Source organism: Myzus persicae, unplaced genomic scaffold (assembly GCF_001856785.1).
Source record: "Myzus persicae strain clone G006 unplaced genomic scaffold, MPER_G0061.0, whole genome shotgun sequence".
Lineage (NCBI taxonomy): Eukaryota > Metazoa > Arthropoda > Insecta > Hemiptera > Aphididae > Myzus > Myzus persicae.
The window spans coordinates 58177-70633 of record NW_019104228.1 but is presented as its reverse complement, the minus strand read 5'-3'; the positions used below and the strand labels follow the sequence as shown (position 1 = coordinate 70633).

At 30.0% G+C, this 12457-nt stretch overlaps 2 protein-coding genes and 1 pseudogene across 4 annotated transcripts in view; 2 read left to right on the top strand and 1 right to left on the bottom strand.

The window, feature by feature from the left end:
- Positions 1-523: 523 nt before the first annotated feature.
- On the top strand, positions 524-7153 carry LOC111040232 (SWI/SNF-related matrix-associated actin-dependent regulator of chromatin subfamily B member 1). Of its 2 annotated transcripts, none has more exons than XM_022324052.1 (10): positions 524-843; positions 937-1042; positions 1751-1880; positions 4277-4411; positions 4497-4624; positions 4695-4861; positions 4932-5122; positions 5192-5323; positions 5418-5453; positions 6739-7153. In XM_022324052.1, the coding sequence occupies exons 1-10, from the start codon at positions 763-765 to the stop codon at positions 6758-6760; spliced, it is 1128 nt and encodes a 375-aa protein (XP_022179744.1). In that variant the 5' UTR covers positions 524-762; the 3' UTR covers positions 6761-7153. The 2 variants fall into 2 exon arrangements, with proteins under 2 accessions (XP_022179744.1, XP_022179745.1); XM_022324053.1 differs by having other exon boundaries at positions 5418-5484.
- Positions 6696-8489, bottom strand: LOC111040234 (annotated as a pseudogene).
- A 639-nt stretch (positions 8490-9128) lies between these two features.
- Positions 9129-12457, top strand: part of LOC111040233 (coiled-coil domain-containing protein 42 homolog) — a 7805-nt gene continuing 4476 nt past the window's right edge. The window contains exons 1-3 of one of the 2 annotated variants that reach the window (XM_022324055.1): positions 9129-9326; positions 10973-11075; positions 11624-11834. In XM_022324055.1, coding sequence (XP_022179747.1) covers positions 10996-11075; positions 11624-11834 — 291 coding nt within the window. In that variant the 5' untranslated portion in view covers positions 9129-9326; positions 10973-10995. Of the gene's footprint in view, positions 9327-10965; positions 11076-11623; positions 11835-12457 lie in introns of those variants that run through there. The other variant, XM_022324054.1, reaches the window with a different exon arrangement.

Here is a 12457-nt window from a genome sequence, read left to right as displayed (position 1 = left end):
TATCCCCTATTGTGGGTCTGTATGAATTTTCAACCAGGTATACAATTTTAAGAAACTTTAACCTCAGGTGAAGTTCCAGTTTTTATAAATTAATTGAAATAAGGATTCTTTTTGGTACGAGTCTAGTCCATAGTTAAAGCTCCCCCTCACACATACAGAAAATAGTTGTTGAAGTTTTTCATTAATAACTTCATTTTACAATTTGTCCTACTTTTTTTACATTCTCATGTCTGATTACAAATTATAATTGTTTGTATTTATCGGCCCACTTACGGTTTGAAAATATACGTATATGATTTATATTATAATATAGATATTATTAATTATTATTAATTATAAAAATATAATATTATCTGAAACCATGGACCCACGTATTAGATAACGCCATCTGCCGAAGATAAGTGTTAACTGATAGATGATGGCTATACTAGTGCGATACGGTGCGTTTTCGTCCCGGCCGCATACTTTGTCTCTCTCCACGCTGGCTGCACTGCCGAGGCTCAAAATTAGTGATAATCAATCGCGCAAACGGAACAAATCGTAAACATGTAAACAATCCGGTCCGGACAGAGAAGCGAGAATTAAGACAATTTCAGAGTATACTAGTATAGAGAATTCAAATTTCGAACCCTTGTTTTTACGGTCCTGTGCGCGGATATTGAAATTTGTACTTTTGCACTGTCTAAGTGGTTTGTTTGATAGGAAAATTTATGGTACCACAGACCTCTCAGTAACTGACGTGTGACTGCAGCCCAGCGGAAAATGGCACTCCGGACGTACGGCGACAAGCCGATCAGTTTCCAAGTGGAAGAGAATGGAGAATACTACTGCATTGGATCCGAGGTAAGACTAAAGTTTTTCTCATAGTGTTGTTTTAAAATACACATTCTCGTTGCTCTTTTTATAATTTCTTTCTTTTTTTTTGTTGCACTTCAGGTCGGCAATTACTTACGACTGTTCCGTGGTTCTTTGTACAAACGTTACCCTGGAATGTTTCGTAGGACTATAACGAATGATGAGAGGAAACGTTTAATCGATTTGGGTGAGTACCTAATTGTTTTTTAACAACACTCTTCTTGCCGATTACCTGTATTTATAAGTTCTTTTCAACATTTTAATATTCCTTTCTCCTTTGATAAATAAGGAATAAATATTGTACAAAAGCCATGTTGTACAAACAATATTCTACATAATTTTTAATTGTGTCTAGGAACCTTAGTATATTATTCTAGGTATTTGTTTTATCCTCGGTTTTATCACACTTCTGAGATTGTAATCTTAAATTGTAGTAGTTATTTGTAAATATATCTTGTTTAACTTCTTGTAGTTGAATCTCCCTAATCTGATCTTTTTGGTTCGAACATCTGGTTAATTCGAACAGTCAATTATTTATATTATGTTTATATCTAGTATATACTCATAAATACATCTATAAAAATTATTTAGGATAGCATTGGTTGTTATCTATATGTCTCTAATGTATATTATGGACATTTTATTGATTTTTATTACAACAAAAATGATTTAAAACACCTAATTTAATATAGATACTTAAATCTTGTCTTAGAAATATTTAAAAACATCATTCTTTTTAACACGGGAAAATCTGGTCGCGAAATTTTTCGATAATTCCTTCACACTTATTTTATAAATTATCATGCATATCTTAATATTATTTTATTACAAATGTTGATAAAACTGAACATTATTATTCAGGTATTAATTATGTTCATTTTAATGTTGATTCCAGGTTTAAGTGCGCATTGCCTGGCTTCTAGTGTGTCACTATTAAGAGCATCTGAAGTTGAAGATATCATTGATGGTAATGATGAACGTTATAAAGCTGTGTCTGTAACATCAACTGAACCATTAATTACAAGGTAATAAAAGTATTGAATCTAAATTTGAATATAATACAGGATTAAAAATCAATGTACTATATCATTCAATTTTACTTTAAAAATTGTAATGTGCTGTCTTTTCCTAAATATTTCATGGTATACATAAATTGTAAAGATGATTTCAGTTTCATAAGTGAAATGCAGATTTATTGTATTCTTAAAGGTTTGAAGTATGAGTCTAATATACTTTACAAAAAACCTTAAAAATATTCTCTTAATAATCCTCAAATCAGTAAAATATACTGAAAATATGCTTTTTTTATGTAGACTTGTTTTTACATAATTTCATTTGTCAAAATTAAAAAATTCGAGTTTTCAAGGCACACCTTTTGGGAAATACTGATCTATTGATTTCACATCATGTAATAATATGCTGAAACATGAAAACCATTATTGCAAGGTACCTTTTCTTTGGTAAATTTGAGAGTAAATTATTTGATACATTCACACTTCAAACATTAAAACAAATTAAACAATTTTAATTGAATTAGAAATAAACTATTGAACAATTTCTAGCATTTTTAAATTAATAACTTCTTTTCATGTGAAAAAATATTTTCAACTCGAGGAGATATAAACAAATATGTTTTTTTTATAAACAAATAATACAATTTATTAAGTATGAAATATAGATTGAATATTCTATCATTTTCATAATATGCTTTAATATATGAAATATGTTTTTTCTACAATTCTGTACTGGATAAGTTGTCCAGATTTTTTATCCCTGTTCAGCTGCATCAACTCATTAAATATAATATAAACCCTAAAAATGTCCTCTAAATTTAAAAGTATGGATTTCATTTCAAATTTTTTTCAGAAATATCAAACAGCGAAATGGTGTAAATTGTTTTATTATGTCAAAATAATTGTAAAAACAGCTATCAATCCAAAATTGTTTTAATATGTATGTACATATCTCATTAAGCACAGCGGCGTCATTAATGTTGAGGGTTGGCCAAAGTGGGCATTTTCTTCTGTTTGATTTTAAAAACGGCTCAAAGGCCAGTCGTTTGTGAAAAAACATGGCAATTTTTATAATTTTGAGAAAATTTAAATGTACTCATGTAAATATAGGCATATGCAACTGCAATAATATATTACTATTCCATATCATTTTATTTCTTAAATTACTTTTTCATTTTTTCACTAGTATAATATTATTATACCAAGTATCAACTGATACAATAAAAATTCTAAAAACAAAACAACCACTCTTAAATTTAACTGTGATTTTTAAAATAGGAACTGATGTTATTTAATAGTTTCCACTTTTTTAGTTACACTAGCAATTGTGTTTATTTTTTATAGAAATTAAATTTTCGACCGCTCTAAAAAACATTTGCTAAAGTAAGTATATTCATTTAGCCCCCACCCGTTTTTTGTAGGTAATGCAATTAAGCTATTTTTGCCTCTGAGACAATGTCAAATTATGTAAGATAAGAACTGTTGGTATAAAAAAAAATGGAAGTAAGAGAATATTTGTAAGCAAAATAATGGGAGCTGATCAAAACTTTTGTCCTCTATCATTAAATACTGAAATGATACTACTGTATATGCATCTCAAGTCCCTGACAAACCCAGTCAATTTTTCATCAAAACAATCTAAGTTAATAAAACAATTTAGGTACTTCTAGTGATTTAAAATCATTGTGTACGAAAAACGATTCTGAGCAAAGTCTATCAGCCTATATTACTTAGTATATTTTATTATATTCAATATATGAAATATATAATATATTGTTATTATTAAAGTAATTTATTTTACTATAAATAGATTGTATATCTGTGGGTCCATAATTTAATTATCTTTAATGGTATTTATTATAAATAATTGAAAAATGTATTGGTACAATTTAAAATGTTTATTTTTATGAAGAATTTTGCTAAAATTGAAAAAATGTTCCAAACATATCTTATAATCTTGAGTAATCTTGTGTATGCATTCAAACGTTTTTTACATTTTTTTAATGAAACCTTGTAAGTACATAGACATTTTCGTCAGGAGGTGTAGCTATTTCATGTTCATAAATTGGTTTTGAATGTTTTGATTTAATGACTAAATTACATGTGCAAGCGCATGTGTAATATGTATTGGATATGATGCGGATGACAGTTGGGGAGTTTAAACACACTAATAAATAATGATCATTTACTAACCATACAAAGATGATCAGTGACCACAAGGGACGAAAAAATTGCCTAAACACAACTCCTTAAAAATAACACATTTGCCTAGGAAATAGAATATGTTTTAGTACTTTAATGTATTCATTATATCTATTTAAATTATAAATTCTATTTAATAGTAAAATTATATATGTCTTAAGTAATATAACTAAAAAGTAATGATTAAATCTATTTTGTGATTATAGAGAATCCAAAGGAAAAAAATCAGTTCCATGGGTTCCATCATTACCAAATAGTTCACATTTGGACGCGGTTCCTCAGGCTACACCTATTAACCGTAATAGGATTATACAAAAAAAAGTCAGGACTTTCCCATTATGGTGAGTATTTTTCTTGATATTAGTTAGTATGATGTTTAGTTATTAGTAATAATAAAAAATTATATTAATAATAATTCATTTTTAGTTATGATGATACCGATCCAGCAAACATTCACGAGAATGCCAACTTTTCTGAATTGTTGGTTCCAATCAGACTTGATATGGAAATTGAAGGACAAAAATTGAGGGATACATTTACCTGGAACAAAAATGGTATGTAAATCAATTAAAATGTATTATTGTTGTTGATGGGCCCATAATTTAAATTTATCATTGTTAACAGAAAGTTTAATAACTCCAGAGCAGTTTGCTGAAGTGCTATGTGACGATTTAGATTTAAACCCTTTACCATTTGTACCAGCCATCGCACAATCTATACGTCAGCAAATTGAAGCATTTAATAATGATAATATTTTAGATGACCAACATGACCAAAGAGTTATTATCAAGGTATATATAATTTATATTTATTTTTAGTTTTAATCACAGACGTGGAATGTTGATATTTTCTGTATTTCAGTTAAACATTCATGTAGGTAATACATCATTAGTGGATCAAGTTGAATGGGACATGGGTGAAAAAGATAATTCCCCTGAACAGTTTGCCATGAAACTATGTGCTGAACTAGGGCTTGGTGGAGAATTTGTAACTGCCATTGCATATTCCATTAGAGGGCAATTAAGCTGGCACCAGCGTACCTACGCTTTCAGGTAAACCTTTTAAATTATATTATACTACTTAATCTGAGATGTGATATTTATAAAATGGTGTTTTGTTAGTGAGGCACCATTGTCAGTCGTTGAGACTCCATTTAGACCACCATCAGATGCCGACCAATGGAGTCCATTCCTGGAGACATTGACAGATGCAGAAATGGAAAAGAAGATTAGAGATCAAGACAGGAACACTAGGCAAGAGAACCTAATAACTACTTCATTTTTAATTTTTACCTAAATAAATCTGCTAATTACTCAATGCTAATACCAGTAATTGTATATATTCCAGGCGAATGCGACGACTGGCCAACACCACACCAGGATGGTAATAAGATCATTATTAAGTATTTTAAATAGTAAGTAATAAGAAAATCCCCCCACCATGATACTAACATAAGTGGCGTATGACAATAGTGTCTGGAGTTACATAGCGTTTGGATTTTTGTACGAGTTGTGTGATTGTGTTACAAGTGCAAACATCAAAACTTAATTCTAAGTTGTAATTTAAAAAAAAATTATTATATTTTAATGTTGTTTCATTGAAAACAAAAATTATTTTCTATTATTATATAATTGTATTAAGACCTCTGTTAAAAATTTAAAAATGTTCTTTAATTTTATAATATTATTTACTAGATCATGATTTAAGTAGCGTTAACAAAAAATTTGGATTAAGTTTATAACACTAATTGTAAGTATGAAACACTAGAGTTCATTTATTTACCTTTGCTAAATTCTACTCATATTTATCTATATAATTGTTATTTTAAAATGATATTCATAATATGAGAAAAGGCTAAATAATGGTTTTCAATTAACATCAACCATTTGTTTTTATTACATAATTTATTTGAAGTAATGCTATTTATGGGTATTAATATACATTTTTATTGTTCCATTGACAACCGCAACTGTTATGGATAAAGTTTTTAATTTTAATTGTCAAAACTTTTTTAACCAATCTTAATAGGTTATAATTAAGCTGTTACCAAAAGTTTTGGTTTACTATTATTTATTTAATTATTTTATCAGTCAATAAAGTTTAAATTATGATTTTATCTGTGCTTAAAAAGTGTCAACTTGATTTGGCACATAACCATTAATCAAATTGTTATGCTACCATCACAAATATAGAACAAAAACATCATTCTTAACATTAAAATAATAAAAAAAAAGGTTTACTAATTTGATTGGTTCTTCCTGGTACTTAAAACACTATGAACAAAAGGTTTTTGCATACGCCACTGTTTTCTTCTTCATAACAATACTTTTGAAGTGTATTTAGAAGGATAAAGAATCAAAAATAACAATACCAATTTAACCATTGCCTTGCATATATTATGTTAACTAACACGTTTTTCTGCTTAACATTTCACGCATTCATTTTTGTTTAGGATAACTTGTCTCGAAAAAATATACATATATATGTACATATATTAAAATGAATAATTAATCTTACAATATAAAATGTTTGTTTACAGTATATAATATTATCACACAGAATAACAAAAAAAGATGTTTTCTTCTTACAACTATTTAAAATTAAAAAATAATACATTTAAAACTTATATTAATTGTTTGTTTTTTTTCAAATGTTATTTATTTGGCAGTAAGTTAACTCGCCTACCGTGAGTCAGACCCAGATCAAGGTCCCATCATAGCTCCATGTTAACATCTTCAAAGGCAACGCAACTGCAACATTTTTGTTTGTATTTAAAATTATTATACGTATTACATTATAAAAAAAAAATTAGATTAATAAATAATTTTTATAATTTATATTCTTTGTGTTTGTTGGGCTCAGCCTGCACAAATCAAATATTTTACTCCAGATCATTGGTACAAAAATATTGAAATATGATAGTGGCTTTGTAATATTATGATTAATGTAATACTTATTATGTTTTTATAGTAACTTATTGTAAAAAGACAAAAGGTACACCACCAAACTAACAACTGTTTTGTGTTGTTCGTTTTGACAGTGTAATTGAGTTTTAAATATAAAAAAACTGAAATATCATAGTATTTATTTGATTTTATTTTTTGCACATACCTGGTAGACTTTTACAGTTGATGTTATTTAAAAAATTAAAATGTGTACAGAAAAATGTAAAATATTTATCGAAAGATGAAACTTACTTATTTTCTTCAACACACATTACTTCTCTGTTGTTTATTTCGTTTTCTTCTTCATCAGTGATCTCGGTTATCACAACAGTCGATTTGGGTTCCTGGTAGGGAGATAAAGAACGGACTAATTCCATTAAAGGCTTATTGTTCCACACAACCAGTGCGTTGGTTGGTCTTTCTCTAAAGTACAACAGAAATACATTTTGATGACAGAAATTTACATAACTTTTATAAATATATCTACATACACTTTAAGTAGTGGTTGAGGTATGATGGAATCGATTTTGTGAAGTTTACGCAACTCTTCACACATGACTAATGTGGTCTGAGAATCTGTTTTGGCAATTTCAGAAATGTTGGCAGTCTCTATGAGACTAGGATTCTCCACAATCTAAGAGAAAAAAAGTTTTTAACAGTTCACATTACATAACTCAAACAACTCACATCCATTTCACTGACGGCACTGCTGACGCAGTAATTATGAGGCTTGAACTCACTACTGATGTGCATGTCTCGTAAACTTGCAGATACTTTTTCTTCAGTAATGCGCATTTTGGGTGGCTGTGGAAGTCTGAAAAATATTATTGCCCCTTGTAATTTCAAACATATTGTGTGCAAGATTTACATGAATACACAACTTTCTGTCACACAATGGAAAATACATATAAATATAAAATATATATAATACTGTATAATAAAGTTAGTGAGAGGATTTTAGGAAATGGCAACAGTTTTAGTTCCTGGGTCATGCAAACAAAATTTGATAAAATACTTACTCAGCGTCCAAATCGATTTTGCGTTTCGGCACAGACCCAAAATTGTTGGGATGGTATGTGGACGTGTCCAAAGGCTGTGGATTACTTGATCCTGTGAACCTGAAATGATATTTAATATAATATAAAGTCGGCAGCTAGACAACGTTTGGTCATTGCTACAACAAACTGTTGTGGTGACGGTTACGCACTTCATGACGTGCGTGCTGTTGGTGTTGGCCCAGCTATACGCGGGCGGTGTGATCGACGAGAAGGTGTACGGGAAATGTTGGTAGTCTGGCGTGAAAGTCGTGAAGCCGGACGGCTGTTGGTGGCCAAACTGCAGAGCGTACGGGACGTTGGCCGGCGGCGGCGGCGTCGGGATGGATCCGGCAGCTGCGACGGGCTGGTTGGTGGCCATCGCGTCGGAAGACGGAAACGCACGTTTGAACATGTCGGTAGCGACCGTCGCCGGACCTACGGGACTTTGCAGCGGCGGCAGAGGATAAGGAGCGAAACGTGATTCGCGGCGGTGTCGACGGCACAAATAATAGCGATCGACAAACTGTCTTGACGGCGGCACTTGGACGGGGAAGTTCGCGTTTCTGGAAACCACCGCCGTCGTCTTTTTCGACTTAGCCGTGTCGTTTTTGTCGACGCGAGTTCGGTATTCAAGACTGCCGGCAACGAGTAGCAGCTGTTTCCGTCGATGTCTTGCCGACAACAAGACGTTTCGTCGTCCGATGTCCAGTCACGGTCGGCACTGGAAACAGTGGAAACATTAAGTCTCCGTCGAAAGTCGATAGCTGGAATTTAAAGTTCCAGTAGGAATAGAAAATTAAGCGAATAAGATAACAAAAACTGATGATTGTTTACCAAAATCCGAGCCGTATTGTTGTTGCTCTCTGTATCGATGTCGAACTCGAATGTGTCGCAATAAGCTCGTTACTCGTTATCAGTCGGGTTATCAACCGTTTAATGTATCTAAAACTCTCTACGGAGTGTTTTGTATGGTTACAACCATTTCGGCGTACCTCCATAGCAGATTTCTGGGAGATTCTAGAAGTTTCTCTGCGAGTGTACCTGGTTTTCTAGAAATTTCTCAGCGATTTGCCTATAGTGTCTACGAGCATAGATTTAATATACTAGTATATTTATTATTTAATCTATGCTACGAGGTAATGACACAGATTAAATAAATTTTATTTAATCTGTGGTAATAACTTATATATATACCTATATGTTCCATGTATAGGTATTTAATATTTTTTCAAAGACGAAATATGTAGACGATTTTCTTGTCTGTCCAACATAAGGTAAATGTTATATTATATTAAAATAAATAATAATTGTTGGCCTCCACCCAAAAACAAATTCCTTTTTCTTTCCTCGTTGACAATTAATGGAAAGCTTAAACCGATCAACTGATCGAAATTTCGGGACCACAAATTAATGTCAGTAGGTATCTGGTAGGTATGTGACAAATAGATTTATATGTATATATGTTTAGACTAATTATTTAGAAATTAAAAAAATAAATAACTATTAAACCAAAAAAATATGTAAATTTGTAAATAGGTTATAGGTACTAATAAATGAATATTATGCAGATGTCATATTATTAAATAATGATCAGTAAAAAAAAAATGTGCTCGTTTACCATGAAGCGATTTTAAATGCTGAAGACATAGTCTTTGAAGTTAGCTGGTAACAAACAATTAAACAAACATTACCTACCTGATGCTATAATACATTTAATAAATATTATAATTGTATGATATTATAAAAAGTCTAACAAACATTTTTATAATATAAATAGGTCAATACAATCAAAGTTTTTTTTTATGTTTACAGGTTGAATAATAAAAAAAAATAATTGGTGCTATAATATAATTATATACCCATTGAATATAAATGTGGTCAGAATTTCAGACTTTTATAAAACCTAAAAAACCTATAGCTCTACCTATATTTTATGTGTATCATTTGTATACTGCATAAAGTAGTACAAAGTATCCGCTTTTCACACTTACAATGTTCGACCGTTCAAGTGGGTAAGTGACCAAAAAACCACGACTTCGATTATGGGGTGGTGACCATGGAAATTGGAAATCCTCGTCAAGAGACACTCCATGACGCGCCTGTAGTAGTCTATTCTACGAGATCTCGTAATATATTGTAAATGTTTTGGTTGAAAATTCGAAAGCCCTTATATTTTAGATAACATAACATATTTGTTAAACAGCTGCTGTAATTTGTATGTGCTAGAAATTATCCGGTTATCATTAACCTTGCCCCCACATGCTTGTACTAATGCCTATATAGAACTCCTTAAAAAAAGTTTGTGTATTTAGAGTTCTTGAAGTGCATTTTAAATAAGTTAAAAACATACTACATAGGTATCTACTTATTTTACTAAAATACTAGTACAAACTATTTTGGGCTTGCTCCGTTACTTTATATTGTGATGTATATGTTTTTGTCTATGAGCATTGAGCGTTGTATTATTTAGTTCGTCAACTGCCTCAATAATACCTTCACATACGACATACGACATACCTAATAATTTTTTTAAATATTATTAATTATTAATTATTGTTTAGGTAAGAATATGAAAATGTAATCGTGTTTACGAGCCAATACTGATAGTATATTTCTATAATCTGTATTTATAATAATAATTACATTATTCTTGATACAAGTATATAGTTAAAATTAACTATATTATTAAATCATCGATTATATAATAATGTGTTGCTAGGAGACCACGTCTTTTACTAGCCTACAACGAAATTATGCTCTGAAAATAAACCTCCATTATGAAGTACAAAATAGTAAATTCCTACTTCAAATTGCAATTGATTTCCAAGAATTATATTTTAATTTAATTTAAAAATCAATCAGATAAATTAATTAATTATTTTAAACTGTGTTAATAATAAACGGTTATTTAAAATGCAAGATCCTAAAATCAAGCCGAAGAAGATGATAAACATTGAAGCTGATTGCGTTAAAGCAGTGAACATATATATGCAAGTTAAAGCTGAGTCAAACAATTTTATCAAGTTAGTCCACAAAAGTTATCACTTATAATACTTAGACGTATACTGCATACACTATACACGTTTATAAAAATTTACAAATACTACTGAAAATAGAGTTAAAATGGGGGTATGATACGACTTATACATAAAGCCTTCGTCTTTCATAAAAATTTGAAATCTGTGCCTATTTCGTGGAGTGTAAGAGTTTTTGCCAGTGAGGCTTGATCTACTTACTTAAATTTTAGTTTGGCATTAGCGTGAATTGGTGTGCAGTGTGCACATGAGTACAAAACAATATTAAATAAAGTATAGCGAACATGTGATAAGTTTAACTATAGGTATTCAATTGATGTATACTATTTAAATATTTAAATGTGACCAGAGGAATTAAGTCGTTTTTAGCTTTAAACATGGGGTCATGGGGTGTAATATGTGATTATGTCCATATTATGATGTTTTATTATTAGTTGTTTTGAGTAAATGTATTTCATTAATTATAATTATTTTTAACTTAAAATTAATAGTTAAATAATTAGTGTTTAATATTATGGTGTATTGAACTATTATAGAAAATTTCCAGAATGGGATACACTACCGAAGACGCTTGACAACGAACTAATAATAGCTATTCGAGAGCGAGACGCTGCAAAAACCCGCCTAGAAATCAAGCGCAAAGAAAAAAAAGCGTTTGACCGGGAGATGAAGGAAAAGTGGAAAGATCTAGAGCAGAAGCTTAAAGAACTACGTGAAGAAGAGTTGAGACACGAACAGTTTTCTTTGGTATGATGGAAGTATCTAAATTGTGTATATGTTACGGGCGAAGTGGAAAATTCTGACAATGTATACAATGCCCGGGCATTGTATACAATGTCTGAGGGATATTGGGCAATGTAAATTGTGAAGTATTTATACAAATAATCTGCATAATATATTATGTTTTTATTGTAAATTATTTATATTACATTATTATACATAATTAAATAATCATCAATATAACATAATATATTATATGTATATTAATATTGTTTTTATTTTTTTTACAATAAATTACTATACTATTTATACTAATTAATTAAAATTAAAATTAAATTAAATTAAATTATTTATTTTATTTAAATAAATAAATATTTATTTAAGCACTGCACAATATAAACTGAGTGACAGTATATTACAACTAAAGTAAAACTGTACGTACCAAAATTATATGCGATAAGATATTTATCGGTTTCGTTATTGGAATATATAGTACATTCACAAAATGTCATTAGTGTTTAACCAAAGGATAGACGTAACATATAACTATTTATACTTTATAAGAAAAAAAAATAATATTAATATATTATATATTACTATGTCACTCAGTTTATATTGTGCAGTGCTTAAATAAACATTTATTTATTTAA

What these genes read in the sequence shown, in the direction of transcription:
- LOC111040232 (XM_022324052.1), top strand. Translation starts at nt 763, where the DNA reads ATGGCACTCCGGACGTACGGCGACAAGCCGATCAGTTTCCAAGTGGAA. An exon ending in ATTTACCTGGAACAAAAATG is followed by an intron (nt 4,625 to 4,694) that starts GTATGTAAATCA and finishes CATTGTTAACAG; the next exon opens with AAAGTTTAATAACTCCAGAG. An exon ending in ACCAAAGAGTTATTATCAAG is followed by an intron (nt 4,862 to 4,931) that starts GTATATATAATT and finishes TCTGTATTTCAG; the next exon opens with TTAAACATTCATGTAGGTAA.